This window comes from Ovis aries, chromosome 24 (genome assembly GCF_016772045.2).
Source record: "Ovis aries strain OAR_USU_Benz2616 breed Rambouillet chromosome 24, ARS-UI_Ramb_v3.0, whole genome shotgun sequence".
NCBI classification, from domain to species: domain Eukaryota; kingdom Metazoa; phylum Chordata; class Mammalia; order Artiodactyla; family Bovidae; genus Ovis; species Ovis aries.
Genome location: NC_056077.1, coordinates 31,465,373 through 31,486,101, shown reverse-complemented (window position 1 = coordinate 31,486,101; position 20,729 = coordinate 31,465,373). Strand labels below are relative to the sequence as shown.

The 20,729-nt window shown below is 42.9% G+C and overlaps 1 protein-coding gene across 5 annotated transcripts in view; it reads left to right on the top strand.

Annotated features, from left to right (window-relative positions):
* The first annotated feature begins 15,174 nt into the window (after positions 1-15,174).
* Positions 15,175-20,729, top strand: part of AUTS2 (activator of transcription and developmental regulator AUTS2) — a 1,205,607-nt gene continuing 1,200,052 nt past the window's right edge. For all 5 annotated transcript variants that reach the window (XM_060406300.1, XM_060406299.1, XM_027961997.3 and 2 more), the window contains exon 1: positions 15,175-16,653. In XM_060406300.1, coding sequence (XP_060262283.1) covers positions 16,345-16,653 — 309 coding nt within the window. In that variant the 5' untranslated portion in view covers positions 15,175-16,344. The remainder of the gene's footprint in view (positions 16,654-20,729) is intronic.

The window sequence follows — 20,729 nt, the reverse complement described above, 5'->3', positions numbered from 1 at the left end:
TGGATATAGATATGCACTGGTTTTCCTGTTGGTTCTGTTTCTTGGACAAACCTTGATTAATACACTACCCTTGAAATATTGTTGTTCTTTAGTTGCGACTCCATGGACTGTAGCCCACAAGGCTCCTTTGTCCATGGGATTTCCCAGGCAAGAATACTGGAGTGGCTTGCCATTTCCTTCTCCAGGGGATCTTTTCAACTCAGGGATTGAACCTGCATTTCTTGTGTTGGCAGGCAGATTCTTTATCACTGAGCCACCAGGGAAGCCCACCCTCAAATTTGTCCACACACACCCAGGTCAGTGCCCTGAAATCAAGAAGGTGGACCTCAGCTGCAACTTGGTTGTTTATTTTGTGATGTCATATTGCCAATATTTATGGCACTCCTAGGCCATTGCTACTCATTCTGTAAGTATAGGAGTCATTCTTCTGCCCTATAATATAAAACTTCAGTGAGAGAGCAAGTCATCCAAATTATATTCCCCAGAGAGCAGGCAAATGCAATTTTATGTCCAGAGCAGGGAGGATTCAAAAGTTTACCAAAGTGCTAGGAACTTAAACGGTAGGCAGGGGTAATATTGCTGTTCATCACTGTCTACTTATTTTCTATTTAAAGAGTTTTATCTTCTTAGTAGAGGGGGTTGGTTTAATAGAGTGTCGGGGGAGATGTCTAGTGAGTGTATTGATTGAATGGATGATGATAAATGTGGGCAACTTATCTCCTAATCTTCCTCTAGGTTTGCCTAGCTGAGGATGAATAAAATTATTTTTAATATATCCCAGAAAGTCTTTTTTCATTGTCTTGGGATTTTGGTGCCATACATATGCCTAAATGACTTTTTCCGCCTCAAGAAAGAGTAAGAATTTGTAGATTGGCACCAGGTGGAAGATCTTTAATGCTGCTGCTGCTAAGTCGCTTCAGTCGTGTCCGACTCTGTGCAACCCCATAGACGGCAGTTCACCAGGCTCCACCATCCCTGGGATTCTCCAGGCAAGAACACTGGAGTGGGTTGCCATTTCCTTCTCTAATGCATGAAAGTGGAAAGTGAAAGTGAAGTCGCTCAGTCGTGGCCAGCTCTTAGCGACCCCATGGACTGCAGCCTACCAGGCTCCTCCGTCCATGGGATTTTCCAGGCAAGAGTACTGGAGTGAGTTGCCATTGCCTTCTCCGAGATCTTTAATACATGGTACTTTATGCCTAAATGTTAAGTTTCATCATCTCAGCTAGGAGCAATTAAGTTATGCTAGGATACTACTTGGGCTTCCCTGGTGGCTCAGATGGTAAAGAATCCTCCTGCAGGAGACTCAGGTTTGACCCCTGGTGGGGAAGATCCCCTGGAGAAGGAAATGGCAACCCACTCCACTATTCTTTCCTATAGAATTCCATGGACAGAGGAGCCTGGTGGATTATAGTCCGTGGGGTTGCAAAGAATCAGAGAAGACTGAGCAACTAAAACACAGACACAAGATACTACTTAAGGAAGGAAACAAAGAAATATTTACACTATTCACTTATCAAATATGTTCGCATTTTACAGAGAAGATGGTCATAATATTTCAAGGGGAGAAAGTTAGGATGCTCATTATCAAGGGCAAGAAGAGGTTTCTAAGGCATATCACACATTGTGTGCAAAGTAGAAGCGACCTGAAGGGATAGAAGGAATGAGACTGTATAACAAAGCAAATTCATTTATGTTAGATTCCAGTTTCTAATATGAAATATTTCTGGAAAAAGGCTGTACAGAAGACTGCATTCTTATTATTGTACATCTCTTCCCTTTTGCTTGCTCAAAACAGATGCAGTGCTGAAAATGTTTTTACTTTGATGTTGTAGCTGGAAGTGTACTTCTGTCATATCCAGAGTGACTAATACTGTTCAGGATGATCTGTTCAAATAATAGGGTTTCCTTGCTTTTAAGGTCACTTGGGCTATAATGTTGTTATTGTCCTTTATTCTGCTCTGTGGTCTCATTTTCACAAAGGATTGGTAGAAAAATAGAAAGGATATTGGGTACCACTTGTTCATGGGCCTGATGCCACTCTCACCCTGCCCCTGTGGTCCTGTGTCTTCTTACTAATGATGGACATGCATGCAACAGGGGTCTTAAAGGGGTGTAGTGCTTGGGTTTCAACATGGATTTAATAGCAACAGCAACAATAGAGATTGACTCCTAGGTATTTTTCCTTCAAGTTAGAAACTAGAGTGGAAATGCTTAAAGAACATTTGTAATTCAAGAAAATTTGTGGCACTAGAAGTGAAAATATCATAGGTTATATTAAACACTGATAGAAAAAGTTTTTTGAACAGAATGTAACTAAATTTCAAACAATTTTTAATTCCACTGAGTATTTAACCACATCTCAAAATCTGTAATAAAAAATTCACTCAAACTTTTTGAAAAGAAAGAATCATCTCTTTATAGTTCCCTTAAGTTAATCTGAATTTCTGTCCCGTCACTTTTATGTAAGGAAACACATGGCCTCAAACTTGGCTTTCTGGTTATAATAATTTCCTGTTGTAGGTTTGTCTTTAGTTCGTTTCCAAAAATCTTATATGCCAAAGGTTTTGGAGCCACACACATTTCTGCTTTGTAGTCTCATTTTCATAGAGGGTAGGGAAGGAAGAGAGAGATTGTGTAGTTCTTATTCACAGAAGAAATATAAGCTTTTGGTTAAACTGAAATAGTTTGGGAAATTCTAAACTGACTATTGTTGCTATTGTTTGGTGGAAGTAACGAAATGAGGAAGCTTTAAATAGTTAATAAAACACAGGACTCCTGGGTTCTAGAGTCCAACTCTGTCACTGTGTTCCTGTGTGACACTGGGCAAGGTACCATCCCTCTCTGGGCCTCTTGACTTATTTGTAAATTGGGTATCTTTGACCAGAGTATGTCTAATGATACATAATATATAATTATATATAAATAGAATACGATATATATTGCCTAAAACAAGTGGACAAAATAGTGTAGTCTATAGAACAATGTCCTGCTGATTTGCTGGACTAATCCTTCCTTATTTTATATTCATGCTTGGGCCAACATATTTGGAGTACTTTGTATTTTCTTGTAAGCCTGAAGAAAAGCATTTTCCTATGCTGTATTAACTTCTGAAAATGCAAGATTTTGGCTTAATATGTTTTCCCCAGCTTTTTATTTTATAGCATTTCAAACTGTCAGAAAAGCTTCAGGAATATTCAGTGAAGAGCTGTATACCCCTCTCTTAGATTTACTGACTGTTGACATTTTGCCAAATTTGTTTCATTTTTATTTCTCTTTCTCTACTCCCTTCCTGGATATAAGGGCATTGGTGAACCATCTGAAAATTTATTGCTGGCATCATGACACTTCATCCCTAAACACCATTGCATATATCGCCTAAGAAAAAGGATATTCTCTTACATAACCACTAGATAATTCCCTGAGGATTTTAACATTGATTCGACACTATTATTTAAAATCCACTATGTATTCAAATTTCCCCAGTCATCCCAATAGTGTCCTATGTAGTTTATCTTTTGTGGTTTAACATCCAATCAAGGATCATCTGTTGCATTCCATTGCCCCTTGACTAACCCCTCCCTTGTTCTACAGTTCCCCAGCTTTCTTTGTCTGCTTTTCTCCTGGCTGCACTGCATGGCTTGAGGGATCTTAGTTCCTTAACCAGCAATTGAATCCAGGCCCTTGGCAGTGAAAGAACGGAGTCCTAACCACTGGACAGCTAGGGAATTCCCAGTGCTGACATTTTCTGAGGAGTTAGAGTCAGTTGTTTTGCAGAATGTCCGTCACATTAGATTTGGCTGTCTGTGCTCAGTCGCTCAGCTGTGTCTGACTCTTCGACCGTCTAGACTATAACCCGCCAGGCTCTTCTCTCCATGGAATTTTCCAGGCAAGAATACTGGACTGGGTAGCCATTTCCTTCTCCAGTGGATCTTCTAGACCCAGGGATCAAACCTGTGTCTCCTGCTTGACGGGTGAATTCTTTACCACTGTGCCACATAGGAAGCCCTAGATTTGTCTAGCTGTGTCCTAATGATTAGTTTCAGGTTAGTACTCTTGCCTGGAAAACCCCATGGGCAGAGGAGCCTGGTACGCTGCAGTCTATGGGGTCGCTACGAGTCGGACACAGCTGAGCAAATTCACTTTCACTTTTCACTTTCCTGCATTGGAGAAGGAAATGGCAACCCACTCCAGTGTTCTTGCCTGGAGAATCCCAGGGACGGAGGAGCCTGGTGGGCTGCCGTCTATGGGGTCGCACAGAGTCGGACACAACTGAAGTGACTTAGCAGTAGCAGCAGCAAACTTATAAAAAATATATTTGTTTATTTATTTTTGGTTGCACTGGGTCTTCCTTGCTGCATGCAGGCTTTCTCTAGTTGCAGCAAGCGGGAGCTACTCTTTGTTGTGGTGCGCGGACTTCTCATTGTGGTGGATCCTCTTGTTGCCGAGCACAGGCTCCAGGTGCACAGGCTCAGTCGTTTTGACTCTCGGGTTTAGTTGCTCCATGGGATGTGGAATCTTCCTGGACCAGAGATCAAACCTGTGTTCCCTGCCTTGGCAGGAGGATTCTTAACCACTGTACCACCAACCAGATCCTCAGGTTAAATGTTTTTTGGAAGGGATAGTATGTAAGTATTGTGTCCTTCGTGCACCACATTAGAGGTGTGTGATGTCATACTACGTGCTGAGGTGTGATTATTCGGTTAAAGTGGTAGTTACCACATGTCTGCAGTGTTACAATTCTATTTCCCCATATAATTAATGAGTGATCTCAGGAATGACAGGCTTCCCAGGTGGTGCTAGTGGTAAGAACCCGCCTGCCAATGCAGGAGATATAGGGGACATGGGTTCAATTCCTAGGTTGGGAAAATCCCCTGGAGGAGGGCATGGCAACCCACTCCAGTATTCTTGCCTGGAGAATCCCATGGTCAGAGGAGCCTGGCAGGTTGCAGTCCATGGGGTTGCAAACATTCAGACACAACTGAAGCAACTTAGCACACATGCATGCTCAGGAATGACTGAGACTTTTTGGATATCTCGTTTCTTGAAGGTTTTGGCATTCATTATTAACAATGACTGTAAAGTTATCATATTTTGATTGTCCCAGACAAAGGTGACTTGGGATAATCAACAGATCTCTGGCAGAATGGAAGAAAGAGTTGCTCACTGTGAACTAAACCACAAATAAGCCTTGTGTGTTTGTGTGTGTGTGTGTGAGTGTGTGTGTGTGTGTGTGTGCATAAATATAGGCATGCGCATGTTTGAAATGAAAGTGTTGAGGTAGAGAAACTCTGACACACTGTTAGATAAGGTTGGGATGCCTAATGTGGAGAATCCAAGAAAAGTTAACTTTTGTTGAATGTTGAACAGAACATACTCTGCTGTTACTCTTTCTTTGCAATTTCTCTACAGTATGAGACCTAAAGCTTGACAATAACGGGTACATATAATACCCATATATAATCTTTGTGGGTTTTTTTATGGTGAGTTACAGCTTCCTTTCTTTTTTCTTTTTCATTTTTTCCCTGTTATAGTTTTGGTTACAATATCACTATATTTTGTTAGATAAGATTAGGGTATTATTAATAGGAAATACAATTCTAAATTAATAATGTAAGAGAAGGAGAAGTTTGCAAGAGATTTTGCAGGGGGTGAAGTGCTTGATCCCATGTGATCAAGTGAGAGTAAAAAACAATCTGAGCATACCTGTTTTTATCTTGAAGAATTATGCCACAATGTGTCCATATATGTTTTTCTAATATTTCTTTGAATTATTGGAGTTAATTTTCAACAAAGGCAGAATTCTATATTAATTGTGGGACTAGTTATTAATGATATGGAGAACAACGAAATTTGCAATAAAGAGCGTATTGTATAGAAGAGCAAAAATAAATAATAACTATAGTCACTTGTTTAGTCGCTAAGTCATGTCTGACTCTCCTGCATTGGCAGGTGGATTCTTTACCACCAAGCCACCAGGGAAGCCCAGCAATAGTCATGGTGATGATCAAAGATGTCGATGAGCTTTAATGAAAGATCCCAGAAAGCAAAGGTATTCTAATGATAAAACAGTAACTGGAACAGAGAGCATGGAAAGTGAATTGTGCCAGGGATTACATTTTAAATGGCAAGGATAATCTGGCATAGGAAATAAAACCACAAAACAATTGATTCCATGTATTTAAGCAAGAGAAATGTAGAAGTCCAATAAGAGCCCTTTTTTGCCTCACAAAATTATACTAGCATATGTCTTCTTTCGTTATCTTCAGATTTCTCTAATTTATCAGATGATTCGAACCCAAAGCAGGGAGAACAATGCTCTACTATGATGTCAGTGCTTTAGGAAAACAGAGCCAGGAATTTGAAAAGTAAGCTTTTTGCAAGTACAAAGATATCATTGTTGCTGCTGCTGGGCTTCTAGAATAACTGTGCAATTGTTAATTATGAAAATAGATAATAGTCGTGAATACAATTTGTCTTCTAATAGGAGTGCTATGCCACTAAAGCACACACAATGGAGATTACCAGAACAATCAACAAAGTGCAGGATATTGGGACTTTCGTGTGTGTCTGCTCAGTTGTTCAGTCGTGTCCAACTATTTGCGACCCCATGGACTGTAGCCTACCAATCTCCTCTGTCCATGGGATTTCCCAGGCAAGAGTACTGGAGTGGGTTGCCATTTCCTTCTCCAAGTATATTAGGACAACTTACTTTAAAACTGCAATACAGTTGAAACATACTCTTCAGAACACAGAATTGTCTCATGAGTGAATAATGAAGTAGCCATGATTTATTAGCTTTATTTAAAGCTGTCTACAAGTTGAACAACATTTTAAAGCACTTTTTTTTTTTAAACATCTCTGCAATTTCCTGGAGCCATGATTTCTTTTTTTTTTTTTCTTTGAGCCACAGTGGTTAATCAGATTTTGGTGTTTCAGTAATTATGTCAATTAATGTATGCTGAGAGTAATTTCATTTGTTGAAACGGATACCAGGTGAATATGTAATTAGTGGAAGGTTGTCTCTTTAAGATTTGGTGTGCAACTTTCCAAGATTAGCCACAATATGGAGAGTAGAGTTTTAAATTGTAATAATTTCTGGTTAGGGACCAAACTAGTATCTACTTGATTTCCTGACAACTGAGGTAAAATGACAGTTTCTTCCCACCTTCTCCTACCAATCAAAGACACATTATAGGGTGAACAATCATCCCAGTTTGCCTAGGATAGTCCCACTTTTAGCACTAAATGTCCTCTACCTAGAGAAATCCTTTGGTTCAAAGCAAAAAAAGGATAGTCAGTCACCTTAATACACACATCTCACTTGAAAATAAGTACAGTTTTTAGAAATCATGGGTTTCCCTGATTGTTCAGCAAGTAAAGAACCCACCTGCAGTGCATGAGGCACAGGAGGTGCTAGTTTGATCTCTGGGTGGGGAAGATTCCCCGAGGAGAAATGGGAACCCACTCCAGTATTCTTGCTGAAAAATCCCATGGATAGTCGGGGCTTGGGGGCTACAGTCCATGGGGTTGCAAAGAGCTGGACACAACTGAGCGACTAAGCATGCACACAACATATAGAAAAGCAAGTTAAAAATAAATTTCCATCCGTATTGTCACTAAACTTTATGTAGACCACATATAATTTAACAATTAAAAAAAGCAATTTTAGTCACATGTATGCACAAGTCTATGTCATTGATTAACAAATACACATCCTCACAAAATTGTATGTATAATTTTAATGAATCCATAAAATTGTAACATATTTCCATGTTATATTACTTAATTTCCTTTTATTGTAGGACATTTATGTTGTTTTCTGTTTTTTCCTCATTACAAATGATAATGTTATAAATATCTTTGTATATATAATATTCCTCTTTTAAATTTAAGAAATATAACTTTGGGGAAAAACATACATATGGTAGAATTGTATTGACGACATATAAACAGTTAAAATTATAAATATTTTCTTCTGCTAGTTTCTTATCAGCTACCCTGCTATTTAAATAACTGTGACATGAAAATTCCTGGTCATACGAGCCCATTCTAGAAATTGGCTAATAGTCTTATTTGGCTAGTTGAAACAATGTGTTTATTTGTTTGTTCTGAATGTCAGTAAATTTTCATCACAAATGAAAATGTTGTTTCCTCTTTTTAGGATTTTTCAAAAGAATAATTGCACTTGAAGGAAAATGAGGTCACTGGGTAATCACAATTTCATAGAGAAACATCTACTGTGTTCCAAAATTGACAGAGGCATGGAGGACACAGAAATATAACCAAGTCATTTTTGAAAGCAGATGGTTGGTAGGAGCCAATTTTTATACTAAGCCTGACCAATGAACTCTCTCTTGATGCTTCCCTTTAGGATTTCTGAAGTAGAAGTATGACAATCTAAAAACTCAAGTCCTCTTCTGTACTGTAATTGAAAAAGAACAGCCTGAGCCTACAAAATCTAAACTTTAAAATACAGAATGGATAAGTCATCAAATCAGTTAACATTTATTGGGTAACTGCCATTGCCTGCCCAGTCCCTATCTGGTAGAGTTTATCAAGTGATAGAAAAAAGTCACGAGATGTGTGAATTAGAAAATTATAGAATAATTTTAATTAGAAAATAATAGAATAGTGTGGTAAGTTTCATAACAGTAGTGTGGCAAAAAAGGGTCATGTCTCCTTGTGCACCTGCTTATGTATTTTTTAGTATGTATTTGGCTGCACAGTCTCAGTTGTGGCAGGCCAGATCCTTGGTCTTCATTGGGAGTCCCCCTGATCCGGGATCAAACCCGGGCCCCCTGGACTGGGAGTGAGGAGTCTTAACCACTGGACTACAAGAGAAGTCCCTACCTGTGTATTTATAATGACAAAAACTGTAAACAACCTAAATGTCTGTAGACAAGATATAAATAAATACATTATGAAATAATCATACACTGGGATACTGGGCAACAGTGAAATGAATGTGTAGGAACTATATGTATCAATGCCAATAACTCTTACAAATAAAACACTGAATATAAAAAGCAAGTTTTAGAAGAATAGATTTAGGTTGATATCATTTATGTAAATTTTGAAACATGCAAAAGAATATGTTGCTTAGTTATACTTCCAATGAAGCAAAAATATACAGAAATGCATGCAATGATAAGCATGGAATTCAGGATAACGATCCTCTGTTGGGAGGGTGGGGCAGGCGGGAGGCAGGCTAAGGAGTGGAGAGGGAGGAAGACCCAGTACCAAAGGAGATACGTAGGAGGGTTCAAGTATTTTGGAAATGTTTTATTTCTCAAGCTTCTGGGAGAGTACATGATTGTTGATTATATTATTTTGAAAAATATAACAATACATTGAGATATACATAAATCAAAGTGCCACATAAGCAGAGAAGAGGCTGCTGATTCTGAATGGAAGCAGCAATCTGCATAAGCTTTTTGGATGAGTTGGCACTGATGGATAAATTGGTCTTGATGGATGAGTAGACATTCAGTAAGTCCAGATGGCAGGAGAGGAGATTCTGGGGTGATGGACGAGCATGGGCAAAGGCATGGAAATGTTCCGTGCAAGAGATGACTTAGGATGTGTAGAAATATATATGCTGGAATAAAGGAAGTTAATAAAGGAGGTCAATACTGTAACTGGGACCAGACCGTCAAAGACCTTGAACTGGAATGTAAATAATTTACTAGGCTGAAATGTAAAATAACATAAAATAATTTACTAGGCTTTGTAAATGTGTGTGTGTGTGTGCACATTCAATCGCTCAGTTGTGTCCGACCCTTTGAGACCTCATGGACTGTAGCTCACCAGTCCATGGGATTTCCCAGACAAGAATACTGGAGTGAGTTGCTATTTCTTTCTCCAGGGGATCTTCCTGACCTGGAGATGGAACCTCAAATTCTTTACCACTGAGCAGGCTTTGTAAACAGCTGCTTGTAAATGGGTCTGGACTATAATTTGTTATATTCTTCATGTAATTCCAAAGGATTGATAATTTCTTCAATCAAGATGTTATCTGAATCTGATCCTTTTAGATCTATACTGCTCTTCAAATAAAAATAAAATCATGAACCATCACAAGTCATCTACCAAATCCAATTGAGAAACTCATCTGAAAGGTCATTATAATCAGTAGTAAATACAGAGATCTCCCATTGGTAGCATTAAAGAATCATTTAAATTTTTTCTTATGATTATCCATCAATTTCCCCACCTGACCATGTCAATGACTCTTCAAGTAGAAAGGATTGCCCTGAGAAGGGATGGGAAGATTAATTGGTTTTGTGAAAATCTAAAGGTTGTTAAATTTGCCAGAACTACCTTTCATGTGACCATCATTTGGTCACCAGCAGGTATCTTTCATTGGCTTCATGTGGCAGAGTCTGAAGATTATGGGTTGATCAACGTGTCAGTCATCAGGGGGCACCTGCAGAGATGATGAAAGTTTATTATATAATATTATGAAAGCAGCACAACATATAGCAAATTGAACTACATGTTTTCTCCCCCCACTTTTTTTGTACATTAAAACTGCGGTTTGAAAAACAACTTCCAGCACAGAAAAGAATTAAAACAGCAGGTGATAATTAGGGCAAAGTTACAACAATGTTACTGCTGATGGGCTATCTGTCAGTTAATGCAAGCTATCACTTCTCCCTAGGAATAGTTATTATTAAAAACGACTTCTGAGTGTTAAAGAGGGACATTAAATGTGTTAGTCTCCTTATTTGCTCATTTGGAAACGGTGTAAAGTTGGGTCCATTAACCAGCCTAATTCTACCTTGGTCTCGGGGCAGACACACACACAAAGTATGCAACTGAAAGTTATTAACGACCAAAACATAAACCTTAGTTCCTTGAGTTAAAAATCAATTTTCCTAATAAATTAAACTCAAACATTATATACCAGTATGTAATATCAAGATGAATGTATTAATAATTGCCATGTTGGCAGAGTGCAAAGTACAAGACTTAGAAGGATATAAAAATTTAGTAATTTAGAAAATCTGATACCAAAAAATAGCTATTGCTGCGTTGGGAGGCTCAGAGTATAGTTCCGTTGTTGAGCTATAATAGTATTCTCTAACTAGTCAAGGTTGAATGTTCAAGATGTAGTTTGAGTATTAATCATTGATTCAAATAAAAGATTGCACAACTGGAGAGGCTCTCCTAGGTTAAGTAGTTTATTCCTGAACTCAGATGTAAGTTTTTTCCTTTGTGTATTCCAGAAGTACTTGAGTGTCTTCCCTGCTAAACAAGCAACCTCTTTTGGAATTATTTTTTTTAGCTTTACTCTTTATCAACTATAATCTTTTAGCTAAGAATTCACCTAAGCTTTTGCTGATATGACTTAACCAGCTAATTCAAGCTGCCCATTTCAAGTTTAAGCTTTATCATTTGTTCTGCCTAATAAGAAATCTGATAATATGCTATGCTTTATTTTGGTTCACTTGCAGTATGCTATCGTATAGTCACATTGAATGGCATTGTGTGAATAAACCATAGCTTATTTATCCATTTTACTGTTGATGAGCATTTGAGTAGTGACATGAAAAAGATGAAGTATTATGTAAGTACTCATATGTACACAAACAATATCCCCACATAGCATTTTTATTTTTTATTTTTTGCTGTTGAAGGGTAATATATAGAGAGAGATGTGTAATTTGATGAAGTTTTATACACTGAGCACACACGTGCAACCAGTACCAAGCCCAGGAAACAGAACATGACCAACTCCCAGGAGCCCTATTTATGGCCCCTCTGTCATTAGCTCTCTTCAAGGGTTACCACTAGCTTAACTTCCAATAGCACAGATGAGTTTTGCTTGTTTTTGTACGAAACAAACTCTTGTATGTCTCACTTTTTTACTTAGCATCATAGAGATTCCTACATATTACTGCATTTAGAAGCAAATTGTTCATTCTTAGTGATGTATAGTGTTCCGTTATATGTCACTAATTACCTACTTTACTGTCAATGGACATCCTGGTTGCTTTCCACTTTGAGGGTTATGATAAATAATGTTGCTCTGAGCTGTTTAATAGATAACTTTTGGTATATATTTGATATTGGTATATGCCTAGGAAATGAATTTCTGGGCCAAAGCATTTTCATGTATTTAACTTTAGTAGACACAGTCTTTGATCTCTTGAGGAATCATTCTGAGGAAGGCATTTCAGTATAACCATTATGAGAACAACTTTTGGAGTCACTCAGATCAAATTTAGCTTATCATGAAAGAGTCATACCACTTTGTGCCTAAACTTCTTAAGCTTCAGTTTACTTACCTGTGTAATAGGTATAATAAAATCTTTCTCAAAATACGAGAATTAAATGAGATATTTATTTTAATGTAAGTTAGAACAATGCCTGGCCATAGTAAGTGCTTAGGTTATTATATGGTGTTTATTAATCATTAGCTTTTACAACATAGACAATATGGAGAATCTGAAACACATATGGGCAATATAATCCACAGTTTTAATTCTCTGATGGAATAAAATTGAGACTCTGACCCAAAAGGCATTACCAATTCCAGGGAGCATTACACTTGGACCCTGAAAAAAAAATCATTTAAACATTATCCCAAAATGCATTTGCAAATTACTCTTGCCAGAGGCAAGGTTCTTGGATGCAGTGCATTAACATCCATTTTTCCCCCTACCAGACTTTACTCTTTAAAGATAAGACTGCCAAGGGCTACTCTGGAAAGTCACTAGTATTATACTTTTTATTATATTTGCCAATTTCACACTTTCCTCAACCCAACCCCCAAAGTTGTTGAAAAGTGACTGTAAGGACATTAGCTCCTAGTTTTCTTTGAAACTTACCAGTATTTATGTTCCACATTCTTAAAAATACTAAAAATAAGCCCAGCTCCTTGCTTTAAATGACAGAGACCTTGCCCACCCTCCTTTTTTTTTTTCTTTTCTAGGAATGTGCTTGATAACATCAGGGTGGATTTCAGCAGCTGCTGTGACAATGCCTGAGAGTTACCACAGAAGTTTCACTTCTGTACCGAGGTACTGTTTTAGTGAATGGCTTTAGGGGCAGCAGATTCAGTTATCTTAGGTAATTTTGGAAGGTGCACCCTGTTCCTGATCAATTGCATCAGATCCCATTTATCACTTACTAGTTTCAAGAAATTAAGCAGTCAGTCTACTTTTGATAAGGCCAGAGGTAGACCTGAAAAGGGGACTTTCTGAACATTTAATTGAACCTCTTTTGACTTACAAAACTAGTCATTCAACAGTCTTGCCTAAAGTCAAATGATTTGTTTCCAGCACAGACCTCAAGCTAGAGTCTTATTCCCGGTTTAGTGTGTGCTCCCCTTTGCTCTTGCTTCTTGGTAGCCACCATCCCCTTATCCTGTCCTGTCCTACCCTTTACCTCAATTTCATAAAAGTTTGTACCTGGGGACTTTTGAACAAGTTGTGGGGACTGAACAAGTTGTGCCTTAAGGGAATGACCATTGTCATTTGAATTAAATTGTTTTAAGAGCAAGGTGAGTGAGGTTTTTCTGCTAGAACATTAAGATCCAAGAAGGAAGACCTTGTCTATTTTTTGGACCACTGTATTCTCAGCACCTGTGCCTGGTACATAACAGACCCTGATCAGTGTTAAATGAAGAAATGAATGAATAAATCTTGGGTACGTCAGGTCGCCATGTCCTTTGTCTTTTCCACCTCTTTCCAGTTTTACTAGTAAAAAGGTGCATATTTAGAGTTTAAAGAGAAGAAATCATTAACAAAGCGTCCGGTACGGTACCTGATTCATTGAGGGCAATTAAAAAACGTCGGGTCATTTTCCTTTTCTTCAAGTACTGGCGGTATGGGGTGACATGCCATGGTGTTTATGTGCCTGGACATAAAGTGACGTGGGTAACTAACAGGCTGGGGAGAAAGGACCGTCGACGTCTTTCTGATCCGTATCAGAAATTCCAGTGCCCCGAAAAATGTACAGCTATTTTACCTAGAGAGGCAAGTCGCATTTGTTGATTGATTTTGGGCTGCAGTCAACTCTTAATACAAGTTTTTATAACCATCAGCTACTTTGCGGCAGGATGAAGCGCAGTGACAGGAAAAGCAGGGAACCCTCTCCCTCCTCCACAAATAAAGGAACTCCTCTGTGGCAGGGGCTGCGTTTTGCGTGTCTAACGGGTCCTCGGTCAGGGGCGGTCCCCACCCCTCCAGCCCCGCCTCCGCGCCCTCGGAGGCGTCAGTCGAGGTTCAAGTTCGGTCCCTGGACTCTCGCTCCCCGCTCCGAAGCAGCTCGCGCGTCTCTAGGCTCCCCCCGCCTCCCAACCCCTCAGGCTAGGAGGGCTGAGGTCATTCGGGTGCTGGGTCACTCGGCCACTCGCTGTGCTACCACGTGGGAACGAAGTTTCCAACTCTGCGGTGGGGCCTCCCACCCAGTGCCCCCCAGCAGAGCAGAGGTCCGCACTTCGGCACCCGCTCGCTTTTTTATCGCTTGCAGTCGCAACCCCCCATCTGGGGGACTCCTTCCGCCCCACCCTCCCCGTAACCCTTCTCTGAAATCCCTCCTTCCCTCGCTGCTCAAGTCGCCCTAGGAAAACACCCTGGGGGCCTCTGGAGAAGGCCGCCCGAGCGCCTCCCGCGGGCCTGGGGTAGGGGGTCCAAGGACAAGTGTCCCGAGGAGCGCGCGGGGTAGACTGGTGACAGCGGCCCGCACGGCGTCCCCAGCGAGACTGGCGGGAACATTCCGCGGCTCCCACGCCCTCGCGCGCCAACTCTGGCGGGTCTCAGTAAACCCCAAGCTAACTGACCCCTCCACGCCCCCAAGCCGCCCTCACGCCCCGCTCCCGGCTCGCCTCCGCCCCCAGTGCGCAGGCCCGGCCGCCCCAGCGCGCATGCCCTGGGCTCGCGAGCGCGGCCGGCCCCCAGCCTTGTGCTTTCTACACACTCTACAACTGGGGAGGGGGCGGGGGCGGAGGGAGCCCGGCCGGCCACGTGATCCAGCCGGCCGGGGCCGCGGGGGCGGGAGCGCGCGCCGAGCGAGGCGCGGGGAGGGCGGTGCGCGTGCGCGCGGCGCGCGCGGGCGGGCGCCGGGCTGGGCTGAGGCGGGCGGCGGCGGCGGCGCGGCAGTGGGCCGGCCGCGGAGGGGGAGGAGCGGGAGCTGAGCGAGGCGGGCGGGCGGGCGGAGGATGGGGCCGTGCCCGGGCTCCCGCTGCAGCCGCCCGGGGACACGCCGTGCACCCTCCGGCTCGGGGCTCTCGCGGCGGCATCTGTGGCAGCGTTAGCGGCGGCGGCGAGAGCGGCGTTCCCGGCGCTTCCTGGCCGCGCTTCTCCCTTCAGGCTGGTCGAAGAGAAGAGGCAGCGGCGGCGGCGGCGGCACACCGGCGTCTCTCCCGCTGGAGATTTCTTTCTGCTTTCCTCGTCGACTGACTGACTGGCCCCCTCCCTTTTTTTGAGGAAGGGTGACCTCTTCTTTGGGACTGGAAAAAATATTTTTTTGAGGTGGGGGGAGGTGGGTGGCAGCGTCAGGGGCTGCTTCTTCTCTTCTTTCATCTCCCTTTCCTTCCCCCTCCGAGCCCGAAAAGCAAACCCCACAACTGCTCCAGCATCTTCCTTCCCTTCCTCCACCGCTTCCAGTTTCGCCCTCTCCCCTCCTAATTATTTCATTATTATGCTCCCCTCTCTGGGGGGTCTCGTCCCTCTCAGGTCGCTCGGAAGCCTTGGCCTCCCCTGGATGCATTTCTTAAAAATTTTGGAGCCAGGGAGTGAGTTTTCTCTGAGGCGTGTGTGAGAGGCGGCGGGGGTGTTTTCCTGTGCGAGGGGCGGGTGAAGTTCATTGCCCCCACTTTTCCCGCGACCTTTTTCGGGCCGGATTTGGAGTCGCGGGGGGCGGGCAGGCGTTTTCGGGGGCCGGGGGGCGCGGCGGAGAATGGCTGCGGGGAGGGCTCCCCGGAGCCTCCCAGTCTCTTGATCAAAGCATTCCGCTATTCTGATTTATTGCCTGCTTGGTGAGTTATTTTTTTTTTCCCCCTCTAAAGGAGACCTGTGTGTTCAGCCATTACTTTGCTCGGCGCTGCTCACAGGAATCTCCGACCCTCGGTGCTGTGGGCAGCCCCGCACTTGGGCTCCTCGCCTCTCGCCCTCGCTCCCGTCCCTCCTCCCTCTCTCCGCCCCTTCCCCCTTTTCTTTCTCCTCTCTTTCTTCCCCACTCTCCCTTCTTTCGGCCGCCGTCTCCCCCGCGCCCTCCTCGGGGCGGAGGGAAGCCGAGAAGGGGGAGGGAGGGGTTGGTGTCAATTTTTTTGTGCGGCCGCGGCCGGAGCCTGTGGCGGGCAGGCGGCGAGCGGGGAGACCCCGGCGCGGCAGAGCCATGGATGGCCCGACGCGGGGCCATGGACTCCGCAAAAAGCGGCGGTCGCGGTCACAGCGAGACCGGGAGAGGCGCTCCCGGGGCGGGCTGGGGGCCGGCGCGGCCGGCGGCGGCGGGGCCGGCCGGACCCGGGCGCCCTCGCTCGCTTCGTCGTCGGGCTCCGACAAGGAAGACAATGGGAAGCCCCCGTCCTCCGCCCCGTCCCGGCCCAGACCCCCGCGGAGGAAGCGGCGAGAGTCCACCTCGGCCGAAGAGGACATCATTGATGGATTTGCCATGACCAGCTTTGTCACTTTTGAAGCGCTGGAGGTAAGGGGGACCCCCCTCCCCCCGGTTTCCCTTTATAGGCACGACCCCCTCCCTCCTCGGCTGTGCTCGGCTCTGCTGCCTCCCCCCGCCGCGCTCCGGTCGGTCTGGCTGTCTGTCTAGGCTGAGGTCTTATTGTTGGGGGGTGGGGGGAGAGCTGGGGGCGCGGGTAGACAGGCAGCAGGAGGGAATCGCCAAGCCTTGCCTGGTCTCCTGGTCTCCTCGTTCTCGCTCGCCTTCCCCCTGCGCCCCCTCCCCGCACCCCCTCCACAGCAGATGGGCAGAAAGAAAGGGGTTCAGGCATCACAACAATGCGCCCCCCTCCACGGAGAGCTCTGCCCCTACTGCTTCCTCCTCTCCCTCCCCAATCATGGCTTCTTGGCTGGTGGAAGTCTCTTTGCTGGGTTTGGGGCGCCTGTGGACGGTTCTCTGTGTGCTTTCTACAGAGCCATATGTCCCTGTGTGTGTGTCTGTGTAGTGTAGACCTTTGCTGGGTGTCCTCGGGACCGGAGACTGACGGGGTATTGTGGTTCTTTGCCCCCTTCCTCTCCTCCTGTTCTTTTCTTTTCTTTTTTCTTTCTTTCCTTTTTTCTTTTCTTTTTTTGGTGAAGCTGGGGAAGGGGGCGTTTTCTCCTGGTTGGGAGAAAGGAGGGAGGAGGGGAGGGAGGAGAGGAAAGGATGGAATATCTTTCAGTATTCCGTTCGGGGCTCTACTACGGAAAGGGTTAATTGTAATATTATCTATACACATAACATGCACATGTGTGTGTATATGAACAATTCGGTTGAAAGACAGAAAAAGGTACACCAGGGAGGACGGGTGGGAGGAAAGAATAAAATCCTAGCTGGTATCTGAAGGGCTTGTCACCCAATTGTCCCTCTCCTTTTCCTTTTTTTGTGTTTTCTTTTCTTTTTCTTTCTGATTGGCTTTGTGTGTGTGTATATATCTATGTGTGTCTTCCTTTATTCCTGGGGCACCTGCAGCGTTGATTTCCAAATGCACATTTTCCTGCCAGCTAAAGGGCTCCTTGGGGGTGTTGGTGGGGGAGGCAAGTAGAGGGAGATTGTCCAGGGGTCAGAGGAAAACTCTCTTCACCTGGACGGATCTGGTTTGGTGCTGGCATGGGTCACTGGCCTGTATAAATGTAACTCCCTTTTCTCCTCCCCCACCTTCCTCTCCCCACCCCCAACACACCACACACACACACACACACACACACACACACACACACACACACACACAGGCGCTTGGAGATTCTGCAGAGTTGGTCCAGCTTTCTTAAGCACAAAACCAAGATAGGAGTTGGTTTCTAGGCTTTCCTGCACCTGATGTGATGGTGTGAGGTTCCTGAAAGAAACTTTTTCCCTTTCCCTTTGGTTTTTGCTGTTATTATGGTATTGTTTGCAGTGCTCAAATGCAAGCTTTGTTGATGACAGCTTAAATCTCACATGCAGTAACTGTGCAGGTTTAGATTGCTGTGTGTGTGTTTGGGTGTCAAGTTTAAATATTTTTTAAAAGGAAGCCTTCCTGTTAGGGTTATTCTTTTCTGTTTGAACTGCTTTTTGGTTGGGCTCCTGGTCGTTATGGTGGTGGATGGTGGCCAGTGGTTGGGGAGGAATGGAGAGTGGTGGTGTTGGTGGCCATAGATTTTGATGTTAGTGATTGAATCAGTTATCCTCTGGTTCTAGAATTGGTACTTTATTGACTAAAATGGATCTTACATAGTTCTTTTGAGTGTTGAGGCTCACCACTTATTAGGATAATTCTAAGTGTGGCTTCAACTTTGCCAATGTGGGGAGGGTACTGTACAGTGTGACCTCTTTCTCTCTGTCTCTCTCTCGCTTTAAAAGCGGAATTGAAATGGTAGTATGTGTTCTAGTATGTGAATTAGAAAATGCTGCCTAAAATTTGATTGTTACCAGTGGTTGGTTTAGGACAGTGTTTGTAAGAGCTGCTTACAAGTGGTTTTGCTTCCAGCATGGTTATCCTGGGCTCTATGTGGCCCCTCACAGTAAGTAAGCAAGAGGGGCCTGCAGACTTCCACAAACCTTTTTGAAGGTCAAGTAAAGATAAATATAACACATGCAGTTCTTTTTGGTGGTTTTACTTTTAATAAATACCTGATGGGCTTGTGTATCTATCCATTTGGCTTTTGAGAGAAAATGTGCCCATTCTAGTTTCTTCTGGGTGTAAAAAACTTCTAATTTTTAAAGAAGACCAAGTTTGAAGTGTACCATAATTACTATTCCTTTTCTTGCTGTGATTATTTTTCTGCTATTTTTCTAGATTCAAAACCCAGGTTACTTTGGTTAGCTGAATATTATAATACCTTCATACCTGAATATCATTTGCATATCTGGTTATACAGGTCTAACTTTTTAAAAAGTTTCTTTAAACTTTATAGAAAAATGTAAACATATCCAAAAATACAGTATAACAAACTCCAAGGTGCACAACCACCTAGGTTCAACAGTTGTCTTTCTAAGTGGTAATGACTCAGGGTTGGGGGGGAACCCACCCGAACCAATAGTATTATCACACCTAGGTGAATTAACAACAGTTCCCTAATATCAAATATCTTTACATGCATTTACGTTTAGGAGTCCCAATTTTTGTAGGAAAGCTGCGAATATACTTTTCAGGTTAAAAAAATATATAGTGGGGAATAAAAATCATCATGTATGTCTGGTTCTGTGGGACAGCATGGATCTCTTTGTGGCTTACCACATCTGTGTCCATGCTTCATAGCCAGGCATATGTGTGCGGTGATTAAAATCTCTGGTGTCCTGTTGTCCTCAGTTTGGAAGATTTACTGAATCATCACTAAGAAATTTGAGGGTTTGTTAGGAAACAGGCAATTGAACTATGAACTTGGACAGGAATGTATAATACAAGAGCGCTTGTAAATGTTAAGAATCATCATGTATGATGAGAATTATCCTAAACACATACTATGTTTTTGTGTCTGGAAATGAAATCAGTTGTCACCACGGATCATTAGAGTTGCTGCTGGTATGATGTTGTGATAAAAAACCAGAAATATTGGCTTGCACAAGCTAGGCTTTTAAATTTAGGCTTGAATCAGAGCAGTAGCTGGCAAACTGTGGAGTGTATACTTTTGGTGTTAATGGACACACCATTTGACTCCATGGTTTGGTTTTTGTCTTGAGTGGCTGATTTTGACTTCCCTTTTAAAAAAAGAGGCTCCTAACTCAGAGTGAAATGTCCTAATAAAATTGTTCCAGACTAATGGTTTTACTCATAATACTGGAGGAAAAATAAGAAACTTGTCTAATGAGAACCATAATTTTTATTGGATTTATTTTTCACTCTTGTTGGATTCTTATTTAAAATGATGAAAGCTTTGGACAGAGTTTGAGAAGTCCTACACTTTATACAGTGAAACTGGCAGAGGTAGTTTCGTATTCTGCAGGGACACTTGTCTTGAGTAATTGTGCCCTGAAGTTCAAGTATGTGATTGTGAAGAGTCTTGTGATAGAAGATAAGAGGGTAAGTGAGGAGGCTAAAGTTGAACATGGTGTTCTTTTCATTATGTGTTTGAGCAGCAGTATTATCATTTGGTATGGTACTATTTACTTGAATATTCTTTGAATGAGAGTGAGTATCCCCAGATATCAAGCCTCATTAAAAAGTGGTTTTCAGCAAACAAAGTATAAATGGGAATGTTGGGATCTAGTACTGCCAGTGTACCCTGATGTGCCAGATGATATTGCCTTTTTGTTATTTGCATTTTTTTTTTTTTTTTTTTTACTGTGTAATCTTGATTAGGAAGCCATGTGAGCACTATGGCTGAAAACCTGCAAATCCATTTTTTTTCCCCTTCACTTGGCTGTTGTGCCCTGGTTTCTTAGGGGAGCCTCCTTATATACAACTGACCAAGGGAAGCAGAGATGAAGCGGGAGGGATTAGCAGACAGGAGGCCAGTTGGAGCTTTGCAGGCTTGTGAAAACGAAGGAAGATTCATTTCTGGTGGATGGAGGATCAAAACCAAGACTTTCATGGGGTCTTCATTTCCTTCGTGTTTCAGGGCTTACCCACACATTGGTAGTGTAAGTAG